Genomic DNA, 19238 nt, shown 5'->3' with positions numbered 1-19238 from the left:
ACAGTAGGGAAAGTGTTGGATAGCGTAGGGGTAAAAATTACTATTCCCACTCCAGAGAGTGCAACAGTAGGGAAAGCTTTGGATAGCGTAGGGATAAAAATTACTATTCCCACCCAAAAGAGTGCAACAGTAGGGAAAGCATTGGATAGCGTAGGGGTAACAATTACTATTCCCACTCCAGCGAGTGCAACAGTAGGGAAAGCGTTGGATAGCGTAGGGCTAACAATTACTAATCCCACTCCAGAGAGTGCAACAGTAGGGAAAGTGTTGGATAGCGTAGGGGTAAAAAATACTATTCCCACTCCAGAGAGTACAACAGTAGGGAAAGCTTTGGATAGCGTAGGGCTAACAATTACTATTCCCACTCCAGAGAGTGCAACAGTAGGGAAAGTGTTGGATAGCGTAGGGGTAAAAAATACTATTCCCACTCCAGAGAGTACAACAGTAGGGAAAGTGTTGGATAGCGTAGGGGTAACAATTACTATTCCAACTCCAGAGAATGCAATAGTTGGGAAAATGTTGGATAGCGTAGGGGTTAAAATAACATGCTTATAAATAAAAGCTTTTTATTTAAAAAATGATATAAACAATAAAAAAAATGTAAACCATATACAATACCTATACATAATTATAAAAAACATGATTAGCTAAATATATTTAACCAAATATAAATATTAAAAAACACAATTTTAAAATATTTAATTACCAATTAATAATTATTTAACAATTATATTATTTACAAAACAATCCTTTAAAAAAAATTATGACTTAATTACATTTACATTACTTCCCACCATATTCCCCTATAAACCCACTACCAACAACATAACACATTTATCTATTTATGAATTAAGTAAAATTATTTACCAATCAATTAAAATTAATTACCAAATTAATTAATATTAACTACTAATTATTAATTAATTTAACCTATTTATATTACTTCCCACCCTATTTCCCTATAAACCCATAACCCGCTACAGAACATATTTATCAATTAATCAATTAATTAAAATTATTTTCCAATTATTTAAAAATAATTACCAATTAATTACAATTTATTAATAAATCCTACTAATCAATAATCAATTTAACATAATTAAATTACTTCCCACCCTATTCCCCTATAAACCCACAACCCGCTCCGGTACTAAAACATATAATTTACTTATAAATAAATGTATTAATATATAAATGTAATACACATATAATATTAATTATTTTAATTACTTAAGTAAAACATATAACACATACATAATAAAAACAAAAGAAATAATACAAATATCGATATTAGTGTAATCGAAATTAGTAACATCGATATATATGCGATCGATATTACTAATTTCGATATTACTTACATCGATATTAAGTATTTCGATATTACTTACCTTAGGGTCGATATTCTGTCCAACGATATTCTTGTCATCGATATTCTGCACCTTCGAAATTACTGACACAATATTTTGGTACATCAATATTTCATACTCGATATTTTGACTGTGTACCGTATTTTACACCCCCCCCCCCCCCGCCCCTCGTCACTGCCCGGTGGAACGCCCTACACGTCGTCGCTGTTCCCCCCACACACACACACACAAACGTTGCAGAAAGATGCACTCCTAATAGATGGTATTTATAGAGGTCTACTTACTGCCTAAAACACCCTTGGTAATGAACAAGGGAGTGAGGCAGTAGTAGATCTGCATTTAAAAAAGTAATATGTTCATGTATTACATAAAGTGGCAGAGTGTGGATTGTGTGTGAACAAAGTTATGGAAATGGGCAGTTGTTACATATGAGGATCTCTCATCATTTATTTCAGCCATTTAAAGAAGTCACAATAGATCTTAAAACCGCAGCTGACAACATCAGAAACAAACATTTTAGAACGTCTGTTATTGGTGATTATTAGAGATGCCGCACTGCGTAAGAACCGTTTTTTCCTCTGCACTGAACAGCCCTTTTAGACCTTTGTGTAGCCATACCATAAGTGACTTAAAACTGACTTTTTATTTCGTGTTCCAAAAACTGGTTTCAACAATGGATTGACAAACTAATGCTCAGTACAGACCCAGATTTGGCTTATTTTCTCTTGCACCTCCCCAGGAAATAATGTGAATTTACAGCTTTTGTTCTAGCACCATTGTGGTCCATCTTATGTTCTCTCATCAATTTTGAATGGTAGCACCCTGATGCTCTATTGCACCTCTCTGGTCGCCATATGATATGTATCATGATATAGAAGACATGAGGTTCTAAAGGACAAGAGCCCCAATTAAATACTCCTCTTCTCTCTTTGAATTGTATCTTAGTTTGCCTCTGAGGATACCTCTGTGTAATATCAGTGATATTCTGTGACAAACATTAAACTGTCAAGAGGGCAAAGGAGTGGGAATATCAGAATCATAAAATATCTAGACAATTCCAAGAGATATCTTCTTTGATTCCAGCTATTGCAATGTCAAGCAATACGTTTTTTGAAGATCTAAATATCAAGAAGCTGGAGTGCATGGTACTGTCATGGTCATGTTTACAATTCATTAAATATCTTTCTACATTATTTGTTGTTAAAATGGGTTATACTATGCTAAGTTTTGAGTGGACTTTCTAAGACTGTGACTGTGTAAAGTGAACCTCATTCTGCTGCTCCACAGTAAGACCCAGAAGAATACAAGAGAATATGTTAGGGTGGCCAAAACAGTATGATCAATTCTATCGCATAAGGAAACCCCTAGAACAGAATGTGTACTCACCAAGGTGCCAATGGTAATAGTCAATAGGACATCACTCAGGGCCATGACCAATTGGCCAATCAAGAGGAGGGTTCTTCGACCTGCCTGCTCCACCAGAAAGACCTGCAGGGCAAAACAAAGATAGTTGTCAGTCTTTGTATTGAGAGAGGATAAAACTGCTAAATATTTTCCAGCAAAGTATCACAAATACCATAAACATTTGGTGAAATTATGCTTTTAATGCGAAATATGGTTTGCCAATATCTCGCATCAGTTTTTAACACAAGCACGCACTTCGGGTAAAAAAGTCTCACGAGATACTGCCAGGAGACCTGGCAAGATACTTTCTGTGCAAATGAGTCTCATGCAAGCAAGCATTATGGGCAATTCCGTAATGCGAACTTTCAATTAATTTCAGAAATGTCCATTACATGAAATTCTGAGATTACGTGCTATTTGTGAGGGTAATTAACATTTCTCCCAGGACTAGTTTTTATTATTTTCTAATTTCACACATAATTCCTCCTCTGAGAGGAAGCTTCCCCTGAAAATAGGAGCAGCTACTCGTATCCCTTACAGTGGGACTGCTCATCCTGGACCCAGTGGCAGGAACAAAAAAGTAAAGTTACTCTCCCTGCAGAATTTACTCCTGAGGATTTGAGGGGGGACACAAAGTATCAGTCATGAGATGTCATTGGGTGTGTTAATTCACTTCTGCTACCTGTTGCATGTTGGTAACTTGACGTCCATGAGCTGGAAATCAGTGGCGTAGCAAGGTCAGGTGGTACCCGGTGTGGAATATTTCTGGTCACCTCCGGCTTGACAAGTGTCATCACTGAGGGGAGTGACAAAATGGCAAAAAAAATGAGTTTAAAATACATAATTTTGCCATTTTGTCACCCCCACCCCCTCAGTGATGACACCCGGGGCAACCCACGCCCACCACACCCCACTTCCTACACCCCTGCTGGAAATCAGGCATCAAAAGCCCTGCAGAGCAAGGGGCCGGGGAATAGGTCCAAAGCTGGTCTGCTTATTCCTGATCAATGTTTGGCGTGGCACTGTAGGTAAAAAGAGATGGACTGGTATGCAGCCCCAAGTGATGTTGTGTGTATTTGTTATGTGTATTTGCAAAGAGCACTGCCACCTTTGAGGGTATCTTGGAACTGAGCAGGTGTGAGTGCCTAGTCTTGCCTTGGATAGGCTGCTTAATTGAAAAGCCAAGTCTTCAGCTTCTGGCGGAATTCAAGAACAACGTAGAGACTCTGATGTGGAGTGGGAGGACATTCAACACTTTGGGAGCATTGTATGAGGCTGTCCATCCTCCTGATCTGGTCTGTGTATGGGTGGGACATGTGCAAGTAGGAGTCCTGCGGGTGGTTGGTGGAAGGAGTTGTTGTTATACAGGTAGGTGGGGCCTAAGTTGTCTAGGGCCCAGGATATGTGTGTGGGTAGTTTAAAATGAGCGCTTTTGTTTATTGGGAACCAGCAGAGCTCTCTGAGGTGTGGTATAAAGTGATCACTAGTGACTGGACAAACTCCAGCATCCATACCATTGATCAGTTGAGCATTAGACCAAGGGTGTAGACAGGATGACATATTCCACAATGTAAGGAAGGAAAATAGGTAGTTAAAAACTGTTATAATTGGTGTGCAGTGGGTCCCTCAACCCTTTGGACTCGGTGCCACTGCATCCGCTACATTAATGATCGCTACAACCCTGGGAATGATTCACGTTTCCATCAACACTGAACCCTTGTGCAGCTGTATTGAAAGACCTTCCCCCTTGCAAGGTAGTCCAACATACTTACAGCAATGATGGTGAAGATGATATTGATGACTCCAACCCCCATAGTGGTATACATGGGGCTCCCGACTCTCGCCAGCGTGAACAGCTTTGTGGAGTAGTTGATGAGCTGCCGGGTTGTGGTCGGGAGAGAAAGGAGAAGATGTAAGAGGGATGGAGGGGGAGAGCACAGATCGAGAGATCCTCTGTAATTAATTTACATTATATTGTTTTCAAACACTTCAGGCATGCACCTTGCATGAACTACAGAAAACCAGTATAAACAGCCAAAAAATGAATAGTAGTCAATTAATCATCATCATGTTTATTTACAACGTAGCCAGGCTGAAAAATGGCTAAGCAAGTGGGTTAAGTGTAGGTTTAGCACGGAATATACACACATATATAATATATGTATATATATATTCACTGAAAAAATCATAGGTTTCAGGCACGTTATAGTTAGGAATTAGCATTTAAAAAACCTTAGAAATTCACTGAAAAAAACATAGGTTTCAGGGGCGTTATAGTTAGCTGGTCATTTCACTTGTACAAAACCATAGAAATTACCCAGTTATAGTTAGTTCAGCTAACTATAACTCGCGCGCCTGCAATGCACTGCTGATGACGTCACATATTACATCACTCATGACATGGTCAGTGACATCCCTCATGACATCGCTCATGACATCTCAAATGACATCACTGATGATATCATCCTTGTGATAGAGTGGCAGGCCTCCCCTCTGATCCAGCGGAGGATGCATCTTCCAAAGACTTTACCGATCTACTCAGCAGTTTGAATTTCACTCCTCATATCCATATTCCCACCCATGTTCAAGGTCACATTTTGGACCAAATTTGGTCCCTTGATATTTCCATCCCTGCTCCCATTGTTTCTCCTTGTCCCTGGTCTGATCATTTTTTGATTTCCTTCCTTCTGGATCTGGGCCTAGCGAAGAAGCCGTCTCTCCCCAAGAACACCTGGGCACGCAACTGGGGTAAAGTGGATATTCCATCTTTGTGTTCCTCTCTTCTAACATCAAGCCCTGCCATTAAGAACTTGTCCACTCCATCTCAAGCAGTGGCCATAAACAGTTGGCTGTCCTCAACATGCGATGAGGTGGCCCCCCTCAGGCGCGTCAAAGTGAAGCGCTCCCACGACGCGAATAAATGGTTCGGTCCTGAACTTAAGGAGAAAAAGTTGGCGGCCCGTCAGGCAGAGCGCACTTGGAGGCGTAACTACAGCGAGCCCTCCAAACTCCTGTACAATAGCATCCAGGCGGAGTACAAGAGGGCTATCCTCAAGGCCAAGACCTCCTACTTCTCCGATAAGATCCTTCAGGCAGAGAACCAATCGAGGGAAATCTTCGCTACCGTGTTTGAACTGGCAACCTCAGACAGGACTTCAGCTAAACCAGTCCCTTCTCAACCTTTATGCGATTCCCTTAATGATTTCTTTATAAGTAAAATTGCAGATATCAAATCCAATATTTCACCTCCTTCCCCTGCTTTTGTTGACATCATTCCACCGCCCAATACTTGTCACCTTGATCAATTCACACTGCTATCTGAAGAGACCCTCCTCTCTATTCTCCCCACTGTAAAATCTGGATCCCCGATGGACGTCTGCCCTGCCCACATCATGTGTAAGATTTTTCAAACTTGCCCCCTTCCCCCCCTGACCTTTCTTAATGACTCCTTAAGAAGGGGAATCGTTCCCACTTTGCACAAGTCAGCTACGATCGTCCCTATTTTGAAAAAGCCTGGGGCAGATTCCACAGTATTATCTAATTATCGCCCTATTTCCCTCCTCCCTTACTTGGCGAAGGTTCTCGAGCAGCACGTCACTAAAATCTTCAGTGCCTTTGTTGAGACTAGCAAGTTCCTAGCCCCCTCTCAAGCTGGTTTCCGCCCCCTGCATTCTACCGAGAAGGTGGTGGTATCCGTTATGGATACACTTAGAGAGGGTCTGGACTCCAATCTCCCACAGGCGCTGGTTCTCCTCGATCTTTCTGCCGCCTTCGACACGGTTGATCACACCATCCTTCTTTCCCGTGTCGAGGCGGCAGGCGTCGGGGGCTCCGCCCTGTCTTGGGTCAGATCGTTTCTCAACGACCGTACCCAAGCTGTTCACCTGGCGGATTTTTCTTCTACTGCTCACAAGGTACAATGTGGTGTCCCTCAGGGCTCTTCTCTCTCCCCCCTTCTTTTTAATCTTTACATCTTTCCTCTTATTTTTGCGTTACAGCAGATGGAGGTCACAGTGTTTAATTACGCTGATGACCTCCAGCTTATTTTTTATTTATCTGATTCCTCTCTTTCTATTTCCAACTTCCAGTCAGTGATGGTATTCATCAGGGATTGGATGAACACCAATCATCTAAAACTTAACCCTGACAAGACCGAGCTTGTCCTGACTGGTGGTAAACTCAACCCTTGGTCTTCTGCCTTCTGGCCTTCTCTGCTTGGTTCCCCCTCTCTCCCTTCTTTCTCTGTTAAAACTTTGGGGATTAATTTGAATCAACATCTTACTCTTCACTCACACGTGAGCACGGTGGTTTCGGCCTGTTTTTTTGTTTTGCGCACCATTTGTAAAATCTCACGTTTCTTTTCAGTATCTGCCCTCAAACTTATCCTAATGGCGATGGTCCTTTCACGATTAGATTATGGCAATGCATTATATAATGGCATTCCCAACTACGCTTTGCGCCGACTCCAACTGGTGCAAAACCAAGCTGCTCGCCTGGTCTTCAGTTTACCTAGATCTCATAACATCACCCCCGTTCTTCGCTCTCTCCACTGGCTCCCAATCAAAGAGAGAGCTTTGTTTAAACTTGGCTGCCTCGCCTTTCAGGCCTTGGCTGGGACAGCCCCAGCTTTTATGATTTCTCATATTCACCCTTACACTCCAAGCAGACAATTGCGATCCTCCGCCCTCTCTCTTCTGGTGGTTCCTCGCTTTAGGAGGAAGAGGTCGGGAGGATGCAAGTTTGCTGTCCTCGCCCCGTCCTTTTGGAACTCCCTACCCCTCTCTATCCGTACTTCAGTATCCTACATGGAATTCCGAGGGAAACTTAAAACTTTCTTATTCTCACAAGCATTCTCAACCTGAGCCAGTCTGGAGTCTTTAATTTGAATTGAGCTACCCCACAGCGCCATGAAACCGCCCGGTAAACGCGCGCTATACAAATACCTTTAAATTCAAATTCAAATTCCTCTTGACCTAATGTAACATTTGATACACTCACTCAAAAATAGAAACTAACATTTTCAAAACAATGGAGATACTAATACCAGTTACAACACACCTATTCATTGCATTAGACAATTATTACTATAAGCTGCTGCATTGCACGTCACTGTTTCTCAATATATATTTTCGGTTCCAAAAGGCCCTTATGACGGGGCAGATTTACAAGCAACTTGCGCCATTTTTGCGTCATTTTTTCCATGTTAAAAATTACGCAAACGTGGTGCAAGAGGGTTGTAAATCTGCCCCGTAATATTTATAAAAGTAGTATGATTTTATAGTGCCATCTCACTGCCCTGGTGATTTTTTTCTCCACTGCCCCTCAGGCTGCTGGTTTATTACACCAAATAACCCAAAAATGTTTTTACAGAACAAGTTACCCGTTATGTGTTTTATATAATGCGTCTTTAATAATAATATCAAACATTTATTGAATGCATTGCCCAAAAAATATGAGTTTTCGTGACATGTCATTGGTTGGTGCGTACGTGCAGATTCGTGGAGTAAAGTTGATTTTTTTCTCTATAATTGTCCACTTTTCCTTTTCACTCCACAGCACGGCCATGAAACGAGCGTGCGCGAGTCCGTGCTAACCGCACTGGAATGCGCGTGGGTCGTGCGGGCCTGTTAGCCTCCGTGTGCGTGGAGCGCTAATCCTTCCTTCCCGGCTCCAGCGAGGGGCTGGCGGGCGCTGGCAGCGTCAGCCGAGGAGTAACGTCCACCGGACTGAAGGCCGCTGAGCTGGATTTTCCACCCCAGACCTCCTGCCTGGGGCAGCACTGGGAGCCACGGGGCGCCGCCCCGTGGACAGCTCTGTGCATGCAGGCATCTGCAGTGCAGACTTCCAGGGGTAGCTCTGCGCCTCTAGGGGTCTGCATGGGGCAGATGTGTAAGGCCTAGGGGCCCTGTGGGGAAGAACTCTGTGGCTGCAGGGACCTGCAGGGGGCTATTCTGGTTCTGCATGGATCTGCGTTGGGCAGTTCTGTGATGCCCGAGGTCTCTCTTTGGCCAGCTCTGTGCCTGCTGGTACCTTTACGGGGCAGTTCTGTGATGCCAGGAGACTCTGTCCAGGGCAGGTCTTTGGGTTCTGTAGGGGACAGCTCTCCACCTCTTGGGGGCTCTGCCCAGCACCGATTCTGCGCCTTTATTGGTTTGCATGAGGGCTGCTCGGCGAGGGCCGGGGCCTCGGCTTTACCGTGGGCCGCTCTGCACAGCATGGAACTTATTGTGATATATATCCTGCAACACTGGCAATGTGGGTGAATTACAAAGGATGTAAAACAGGGAGGCTACGCATATACAGTTAGAATTCATAAAGTTTATATAAGTATGTATCAACAAATTACACAGATCATCAGCACTAAAGGAGACAGACTTTGTACAGCAGTGGTTTATACTGTTCAACTGTTGCATTCTTGATTGCCTGTACATTACTGGGTCGTCTCTTACAAATGGAATACAAACCTGAAACCTTGTTTTCCATACAATATTATGTGACACTTTAGTAGTTTAGGTTCTTTTTTGATCATATTCACTTGGGACACACTATTACCTGTGTGATTATATGTTTGTACATAATATTGCTGATGATCTGTGTAATTTGTTGAGCCTCCCTGTTTGACATCCTTTGTAAATCACCCACATTGCCATTGGGCAGGATATATATTACAATAAGTTCTTATCTATCCACAGGAGCCATTGTTTCCTTTAATAAATTACACCCGGGCTCCAAGTGAGTAGGGTTCCCTTGTTTCCTTTCCCAGCTCTGCACAGCATGGCCAGCACTTCATTTGTTACGACTACAGTTACTTGAAGTGCGGGGCACAAAGACTGAATAAACTACGGTCCCCACAAATGACTGCAGGGCGGTGCCCACCACCCGAAAACAGCTCCCCAGGGCACGGGTTCTGCCCACGAGCAGCTCTCTGAGATGCAGGTGCCTTCCCGGGCAGGCCTGTGGGGTGCGGGGGCTCTGCCTGGCAGGTCCGCGCCCCGGCGGGGGCTCTGCGCTGGCGGGTCCGCGCCCCGTAGGTGGGGCGCGGACCCCAAAGCACTCAGCCTCACAGCTGGTCTATGTGGCACGGGGCCTTCAGCTGAATGCAGCCCGGCCCTGCGCGTCACCGGTGCAGCGGCAGCTTGTGAACACACCGCATATCCAGGATGGATTTACCGCAGTTCCTTTCTTGGTCGAACCGTCGGTGCTTCATCCCGTGTCTGATGTATTTTAACCCTCAAAATGTCGCAAACTGGAGACTAAACGATCAGGAATTATTTCCCCTCCACATAAAGCATTTCAAAATAGATGAGAACAAAGACGCTCTTGGGTTGAAGTAGGGGGATATAAAGTGCGCAAATTAAAATTGAATTAAAAAAGAAAAGTTGTGCCGTATGGTAACCAGTACCTTTTACCGATTTCGACAGCCACTCCCAGTGGCCAGACTGGGGTGCTGAAGACTAAGCAGCGTTTAATGCACAGTTTGCGCACGCGCTGAAGCCAAACACCCACTAATTTAGGTTACTCCACCTCGTTTTACCAATAGCGGCATGTCGTCGGTTACTTGCAAAATGCAACACATATCTTTAAATGAACTACTAAATATTCGCTTTATTCGCGACTCGGCCAACTTCAAAACACCAACTAACTCTTTAGACATTTTATGGAGCAACTCATTAACCAAGCCTCGGGGAGGTGGCGGTCCCCGGAGCAGTGTGGGGGGGATTGGGGCCCCCCCACAAACTTTTTATTGCTCTGCCCCCGGGACCTGGCCCACCCGGGGGCTAAAGGATAACGAAGCGTGGGAGTCCGCGCCTCGTTTTTTTTTTTCTCGCGGCCAGATCCACGGATCCGTCGCGCATTTCGCTGATTTAAAAAAAAAAAGTAAATGTTTTTGGCACTGGGTGTCTTTCGGGACCCCCTAAGCAGGCCTAGGGGGTCAGGGTGATTCTACCCTGCCCCCTTTTTGTGTTTTGCGTCTTAGTTTTACAGATTTCTTGTGCCTCGGTTCTACCGAGGTACAAGATGGCTGCCAACACTTCCTGGTTTGAAGTCTTTACAGCCAAATAGCATAAAGCTCGTGATCGGGAGGGTCCGCGGATCCTGCGCGGCCATGGTTATCAAAACTTTTTTAATTTTGATTTTCTCAGCAACTACTGAACGGATTTACACCATTTAACAAAAAAAGGGATCTTTCTGAACCAAGGGCTACCTTTTTGCCAAATTTGGTGTAATTCCGTTCAGCAGTTCGGGTTGTAGCGGTGTCTAAAGAAATTGCATGGGGAAAACACGTTTTGGAACCCCCCTTTTTTCTCGCCCCCGCTTGACGAATCACCCCAAAACTTTCCAGATAGGAGCGGACCGGAGCGCCTCACGAGTTTTGTAAATTTCGCGACGATTCGTCAATCGGTGCTAAAGTTAATGGGAATAGAATGTTGCGATTTTCCTATAGAAAATCGGTCCTAACTATAACTATCTACTGGCAACCGCCAGTAAATAATATATATATAAATATATGCATTCCATCTTATTTGATCAGCTGTACATTTGTTATATAACTACTTTGTTTACATTCAAGAACATGGCACATCAGAATACTGTGGAAACAGGAAGAGAAGAGCAACACATGTGACTGAAGCACAGTGAGTAGGGGACAACACTACAACTAACTACCTTACCCAATCCAGATAATGCTCTCATACAGCATGAGTGACACATCTGGATTGTCTGGAGTAGGCTACCTCAGCACTCTGAAAGGCGCTGGAGCCATGTGCCTGGTCTCCTACCCAGCTGTCTAAGACAGCTGGGTTGGCGAGCTTGAATTGCGCACGTCCCTAGCAAGGTAGCCGGCCAAACGGACATGTGCAATTCATACTGAGGGGGCCACTGGTCACTGCTCCCAATCAGAAGCAATGATGCACTGGTCCTGCCCTGCCCTCTCCATTCGGCAGACAGCTAGAAAAATAAAATGGTAAAATCCTTTTATTACCATGTTATTTTTCCAGCTTTCTGGACCGCAGTGTGGGGGGGGGGGGGGGGCACTCTTCTGCTCATACGGAGGAACCACCGCTGTATCACACCAATAAAATCTGACACCGAGCTGTTTATGGGCGTGATGATTATCGCCCATTGGAGTCTTGCCTTGAAAATAAGGTGTAACATGTAGATTTTGGTGATTGCTGCAGTTAAATCAGCATGTCCTGGTATTTACCAAGCAGTTTTCGTTGAGTAGATTTTGGCAGGTTTGACCTGCTGCAAGTTACCTGGAGAAAATTGCGAGTAGGTGCACTGTTTAATGCAGAACGTATAAGTTGGGTACGGGTTTTAAAAGGCGTAACCACACATAATGAGGTGGCTGGAAGGAATTGTAAATTTCGAAGCCAAGCGGCAGATTGGCCACAATGTCGTACAGGTACTGGCTGTCTTCTCGCAATAGTAGTTCCCCTAAGTGAAAAAGAGGGCACTGGTGTGGGTATACCATTTCAGTATAATCCCAAGGGTGAGGGCCTTGAATCTGATACCTATCTAACTGTGTAGAATTTCATATCGCTGTGATATTTAAAATAATTTCTAGATGGACAAGTGCTGGGTTTGGCATTAACGTTCTAGTGTGTGTTGGTCGACTGTTGATTTTTGGACTCTTGCTTGCCACCCTACCTCCCTGAGAAGTCTTTGACTGCTTGCCCTCACTACACCGAGGGTCACTTGAGGAATTGGTGTACTTGGCCTAATTTGCAAAACCATAGCCAGACAGACCCATGCACACCAGTGGCAATCAACCTCATCCACCAAGGTTGTGGCTAGTGGCCCCTGTCTGTCCTTTGCCTCCCCTCGATCGGGCCCTGACACTTCCTGTGACCTGTACCTTACTGTACAGTTGAATGACTTGTGAACCTGTGTCCTGAGATTAATACTCTAGAGTAGTTGGTTGTCTTTAAGCCTTAAATTAGTAATTACAGTACTTGTTAGTTGTAGTGGTCTCATACTTGAAAAAGGTTCCTTACTATACTCTTGAATGTTTGGAGTCTCACATCATAAGATCTGAACATTGTTGCACCCTAGGTTATTGGTGCCCCAACACCCTAACAATAGTGCCTCACATACTGTTGAGTGGTTGTCATTCTGTACCTGGAGACTAGTGCCTGACAGTATTCTGAATACTCCTTCTCTGTAACGATAGCACCCTGCGATTGCCTTCTAGTACTGTTTAGTGTTTGTTGCTCTCATGTCTAACTTCTCTTGAATGGCTGGTGTTGCTGCACCCTGAAAGCACTACCTACTGTAAACTTGAGTGGCTGGTACCGCTTCAGCCTAATGTATGGGCCATTCTTTTGCCTACTGTTGCCGTTGATGAGTTCACTTGCATTAACCTTTAGACATATGTCCTACTGAACGCTTGATGGCTGGCGCTTTTGTCCCAGAGATTGGCATCCAACCTATACATTTAATTGGTGGAAGGGAGCCTCCCTCAACTGTCTCCTGTTGTCACTCTTTTGTGTTAAGTCCATGAGTGCAGACTCACACTGCCCACCAGCGCACCATGCCATCGGCGTTCTCTTACTATTGATCCTTTCACCGGCACCCTAAAACGGTGTTACCTAGGATTTGTTGCCTTTCCTCTTTGACTAAAAACAGAGTACTCAATTTTAACCCCTTCCGTGCTCGCGTCGGCAAACAGCAGACACGAGCACTACCTGCTGGGTGCTGCGCAAGACCGTTGGCCGATGAAGCCCCACCCACTCAGTAGAATGCCCGCACCGCGGCGGAATGTGCGCCGCAGTAAATGGGTTAAAGATGCTGGTCTTAAACCTCTCCCATGATATCCATGATCCACCTATAACAAGTCATAACTGTTCACTCTGACTCCTACTATAGAACATAGCAGGTATTTCTGTAGAACCCAGGTTGACCTTGGTGCTATTGCCAGTTAACAGATGTTGATTGTTATTCAACTAAATAGCACTAATTTCTTTTCACCTCAGTAGGTTGAAAGGCTGAGTGGAGCCATTGGTATTGCAACCATTGGCAATTATGTGATGTACAGATCCCTGCAGTGGAGGCTTTAGTCTACCGAACCACCAAAGACAGTCTACCACTTTACAACTCTCTTCTTCAAAACAAGCAAGGACATATTAAGTAATCTCGATGCCACACTAGCTGGTCTCCCAGTCAAGGAAGCCACATTTTCCTATCCCGCCACAACTCCAATATAGTGATAGGAATTGGCTTCCTCTCAAACATATTTGTTAGAAATCATGCAACCGTTTTTCAAAAAAATTCTCAAAAATGATGTGCTGTTACACAATGTTGTGAAATGTGCTGGTATCTACCATGCAACTTTCATGCAATGGGACACCTTGCATCAAAGAGTCATGTGAGATACTCGCAGAATGTCTCGAGGAACATTTTCTGCCCGATCCAGTCACACAAGTAAAGCGATATGGAATGTGAAATTTTGCTGATGTCAGAATTTTGCAAATTTTATACACAGCAGAACTAGCACATTTAACAAAGTTTGTGTGATGCAAAATTCACAAATTTCGTAAATTTCCCAAACAGAAATACATTTTCACCTGGTCCTACACATGACACTATCACCGACACCACGTGACTTCTCTTGTTCCTCTCCTAAACACATCTTGGTCACTATGGTTACCCTATTCCATCAACAAATCAGGATGCCCTTCTTCTCCTTAACACTGTAGGATCCTTCTATGTGGACCCTAATGCTATTCTGTACACTGCCCTCTTTGTCCTTCATCTTCCTTCATGACTTGAACCTGCACCTGAGCAATCACAAACAGCTGTCACTAGGACAACTCTGGCTGACCAACAACCATCAAAATACTCCAAGCTCACGCAACCCCCTTGACACCCTCCTCTTGCACAACACTCTTTCTTACTCCCCTCTACCACTGAATCCTCCTCATCTGAGCATCCCTTGATACATTTCAGAATTGACACTTCCACTGTGGAGAAGTGTGGCTCAATGGTTAGAGCGGCAGACCCTGATGCAGAGGTCTGGCCCGGGACCAGGGTTCGATTCCCCGCCTCGGCGGGTCTTGGGCTCAAAATTCCACGGACCTGATAATTCTCGCCTCAGTGCCTATTCCAATCATGGAGTCCCACTCTGCAACTCTGGGCAATAGCTTGCTTAATCTCCACAACGGCCCCCACAACGCTAAGGATGCCTGGTCTCCACCTTGGGGGTGCCCAGGAGTGGACGCCTCACAGGGAAAGCCAGGATGGGTTCCACAGCGGTATTCGTACAAGCGCCTTGAGACCCTTGCGGGTGAGTAGTGCGCTATACAAGTATCAATTTACATTCCCAACATACGTTTTAAGGCCACTATTACCGTTCACAAGCACTCACCTGACCCACTTACTACAAATCTGGATTATATCTACCTAGATCTTAAAGGGGCCATCCACTTCATAGAAGAGAACAGTTCTCGTTGCGCAGCCCCATCTCTCTAGCAAACACCAATAACAAGCCTTCCAGAGTGTCGCCTTATTTGATGATGTTAGCTGGTATTTTGAGATGTATTATGACATCATTTCCAGAGGGCCCCATAAACCCCTTCAGTTTTATGACAACTTGTACTCAGCATTTGACTCACACTTTCCCTCACCTTGCATGTTCACCCTTGGAAAGATGCGCCTTAGCCTCACAGCACAACCGAATAGGACACTTTATTCCACACGTGTTTACAACATTCCACATTTTTTACTCCGCAAAATCTTTTACAACGCAGAGCTTTACAGCGCAATCCATTACAATGCATTCCCCATTACAACGCAATTTACTAATCTAACTCAGCGGGGCATTGCTTTGGGGAATGTGTTGTAATGGTTTGTAGTGTAAAGCCCTGCATTGTAAAAGATTTTGCGTAGTAAAAGGTGTGCGGTAATGGCATGCGCTGCACCGCATTCGTCGTATAGGATGTTTACCGCACTACCAGCCAGTACTTAGTTTGAGCCGGAAATTGCCAGTGGTGGCCATCGTCACTCATTTTTGGGGACTGGCACTTATTTTTCTTCATCAGACTTTGATCCAGGGCAAAAGAGAGAAAAAAGCAAAAAAGGAAAGAAGGAAGAAGAGAAAAACGGGCAAAGGGAGAAAGCGGGAACTTGGAAGAGGGAAAGTCTGGCAGCTGATTAAAGAGTCATAGGTGAAATTCAGACTGAGCAGCCATGGTATTTGGAAACCACAACATTCGACAGCGAAAAACAAAATCTGAAAAGGAAAAAGCATGCCCTTACATCAAATAAGATTATCCGGCCGCAAGTGGGGAAACCTCTTTAGATGATTGGTCTACATCTCATAGACGCAAACAGAATTCCTTCAGCGGTTCCTTCAGTGGATATAGCTGGGAAGGTCATAATAGCAGCAGTGGTATACCACCTCCACCCATTAATGGATACCCTAAAGGGCCATACCCAGGACACCAGCCACTGTGCAAACCTCTGATTCAAATGCCACCACACACACCACACTCACTCTTCCCTCATAATTTCCCTCACCCTCCTTTAAGCAGAGGCTGTGGCAGGTGCGGAGGAAAAAGAAGAGGGGCCAACAAACGTGTTCAGTGGCAAGAACCACAAGCCGAACCACAGATGCAACTCCGGAGCAAGATAAACCCACAAAGTTAGTGGTTAACCTCTTCACCAGGGTCACCACACCTCTTGAGAGCGACCTTTGACCCTGTCACCAGGTAGGTCGCCCCCCCTCAGCAGCCACACGGTCCCCCTGTGCCACTGTCCCGCTGCGTCCTCGCCTGGCTGCCCCCGATTGCTGCCATCCTTCTCTCCTCGGCCTCTGACTGCTTTCTCCTTCCTTTTTTGTGCCAACTATTTTTCTTTCTTTTTGCTACTGCCACTGGTTCTGCCCACTACTGCACTTCTTTCCTGTCGCCTGTGCCCTCCCCCCCTGCCCCCCACCCCCTCCCCTCCCATTGCGCTTCCCGCCACTGCTTCCCTGCGGCTCCGCCCCCTGGTGCCCCATTTGCCACCCCGCCTCCTAGCTGCTCCACCCTCCCATAACCCCTCATATGGAGGCCGCACGGTGGTGAAGGGAGCGACCTTTGACCCTGTCACCTGGTAGGTTGGCCCCCTCAGCTGCCACACGGTCCCCCTGTGCCGCTGTCCCGCTGCCCGCTGTGTCCTCGCCTGGCTGCCCCTGATTGCTGCCATCCTTCTCTCTTCGGCCTCTGACTGCTTTCTCCTTCCTTTTTTGTGCCAACTATTTTTCTTTCTTTTTGCCACTGCCACTGATTCTGCCCACTACTGTACTTCTTTCCTGTTGCCTGTGCCCTCCCCCCTACCCCCCACCCGCTCCCCTCCCATCGCGCTTCCAGCTGCTGCCTCCCTGCGGCCCCACCTCCTGGTGCACCATTCGCCACCCCGCTCCCGCCTCCCAGCTGCTCCTCCCTCCCATAACCCCTCATATGGAGGCCGCGCAGCAGGTGCGGCGCTGGCGCGCCGAAGGTGCGCCAAAGCAAAGCCCGTCTGCACCCGTCCGCACCTGGACCACACTTAGCGCCAGAACACCTGGACCCAGTAGCCGCCACAACACCAGACTGCACTACGACTCCAGCACCCTCCACGCACTCAACCCCGGACGAGATCACTCCTGCTATCGGGCCACCCCAAAGCGAACCCAAGGGCCCTTCACCTGCCGGAACTGCGGCTTCATCAGCATCCGGCCCGCCAAACCATCAACCAGAGAACCCAACCACCTCCGCTGCACCCTCCTCAACACCCGCTCCACTCTCAAGCACGCCATCGAACTCTGGGACCGCCTAGACTCAACCACCCCCGAAGTCGCCTTCCTGAAAGAAACCTGGCTGAATGCCTCCTCAGCACCATACATCGCCATAGCCATCCTAGAAGGCTACAAGATCTCCCACTGAGATCGCACCAACGGAGTGGGAGGGGGAATTGCCATCATCCACAAGCACACCCTCAGAGTCTCGACCAACACCGACGACACCCTCACCACCGCCGAGCACATGCACTTCCAGATCCACACCGACCCCAACACCACCCTTAGGGGAACACTCATCTACAGACCACCCGGACTCTGTCGCTGACCTCATCAGCACCCACGCCTTCGCCTCCACGGACTACATCCTCCTCGGGGACTTGAACTTCCACCTCGAGGACAACAACAACGCCAACTCCACCGCCCTGATCGACAACCTCGCCAACCTCGGACTCAAACAGCTCGTGACGACACCCACCCACGCTGCCGGTCACACACTGGACCCCATCTTCTCCGCAAGTCCCCACGTCTCCTTCAACCACACCACCGAACCCCAATGGAAAGACCACAGATGCGTCCACTTCACCTTCAGGAAACCCACCACACACCACTGCACCCAACAGAGGCCACACCGCTGCTGGGGCAAGGTCACCGAGGATCAACTGACCACCACCCTCGCCCTGGGACCACCCGCCGACCCCACCGACCCCGACACCGCCACCATCAACCTCAAACAGTGGATCAACGACTGCGCCGACACCCTCGCCCCACTCAAGACCTCCGCCACCAATCACATCAACAAGAAAGCCGCATGGTTCACCGAAGACCTCCGGAACTCCAAGCGCACCTGTTGTAAGCTGGAGAAGAGCTGGCTCCGCTACCGAACACCAGACCGCTACACAGCCCACACGATCGCCACCCGCAGACACCACCAACTCATCAGGACCGCCAAGAGGACCGCCTAGACAACAACGCACACAACAGCAAAAAGCTCTTCAACATCGTGAAAGAACTCTCCAACCCCAGCTCCATCACCAACGACATTCCACCATCACAAGACCTGTGTAACTCACTGGTCACCTTCTTTCATCGCAAGATCACGCCATCCACAACAGCTTCAACACCGCCACCCCCACATCCACCACCGAGACCACCACCCCCATGACCACCACCCGCACCAGTCGCCTTACCGCCTGGTCTAAAGTCAGCGACGAAGACACCATCAAGACCATGAACTTTATCTACTCCGGATCCCCATCTGACCCATGCCCTCACCACGTTTTCAACAAAGCCAGCACATCCATCACACCCCATCTCCGGAAAACAATCAACATCTCTTTCGAGACAGCAACCTTCCAAGAGAGCTGGATACACGCCGAGATCAGCGCCCTACTGAAAAAACCCAAAGCGGATCCCAACGACCTCAAGAACCTCCGGCCCATCTCCCTGCTCCCTTTCCCGGCGAAAGTCACAGAGAAGATCGTCAACAGACAGCTGACCCACTACCTCAAAGACAACAACATCCTAGACCCATCCCAGTCCGGCTTCTGCAGCAACCACAGCACCGAGACCGCCCTCATCGCCGCCACCGACGACCTCAGGATACTTATGGACAAAACAGAAACGGTCGCCCTTATCCTGCTGGACCTATCTGCAGCCTTCGACGCGGTCTGCCACCGCACCCTAACAGCACGACTCCATGACGCCGG

The 19238-nt window shown here is 46.7% G+C and overlaps 1 protein-coding gene across 1 annotated transcript in view; it reads right to left on the bottom strand.

Annotated features, from left to right (window-relative positions):
• The window catches only part of LOC147706472 (solute carrier family 2, facilitated glucose transporter member 1-like), a 110133-nt gene that overhangs the window by 19680 nt on the left and 71215 nt on the right, over nucleotides 1-19238 (bottom strand). The window contains exons 8-9 of the mRNA XM_086929086.1: nucleotides 4544-4648; nucleotides 2754-2855 (exon numbers count right to left, since the gene is read on the bottom strand). Coding sequence (XP_086785212.1) covers nucleotides 2754-2855; nucleotides 4544-4648 — 207 coding nt within the window. The remainder of the gene's footprint in view (nucleotides 1-2753; nucleotides 2856-4543; nucleotides 4649-19238) is intronic.

This window comes from Lissotriton vulgaris, chromosome 7 (assembly GCF_964263255.1).
Source record: "Lissotriton vulgaris chromosome 7, aLisVul1.2, whole genome shotgun sequence".
NCBI lineage: Eukaryota > Metazoa > Chordata > Amphibia > Caudata > Salamandridae > Lissotriton > Lissotriton vulgaris.
The sequence above is the reverse complement of the archived record's forward strand: the minus strand, read 5'-3'. Positions and strand labels throughout refer to the sequence as shown.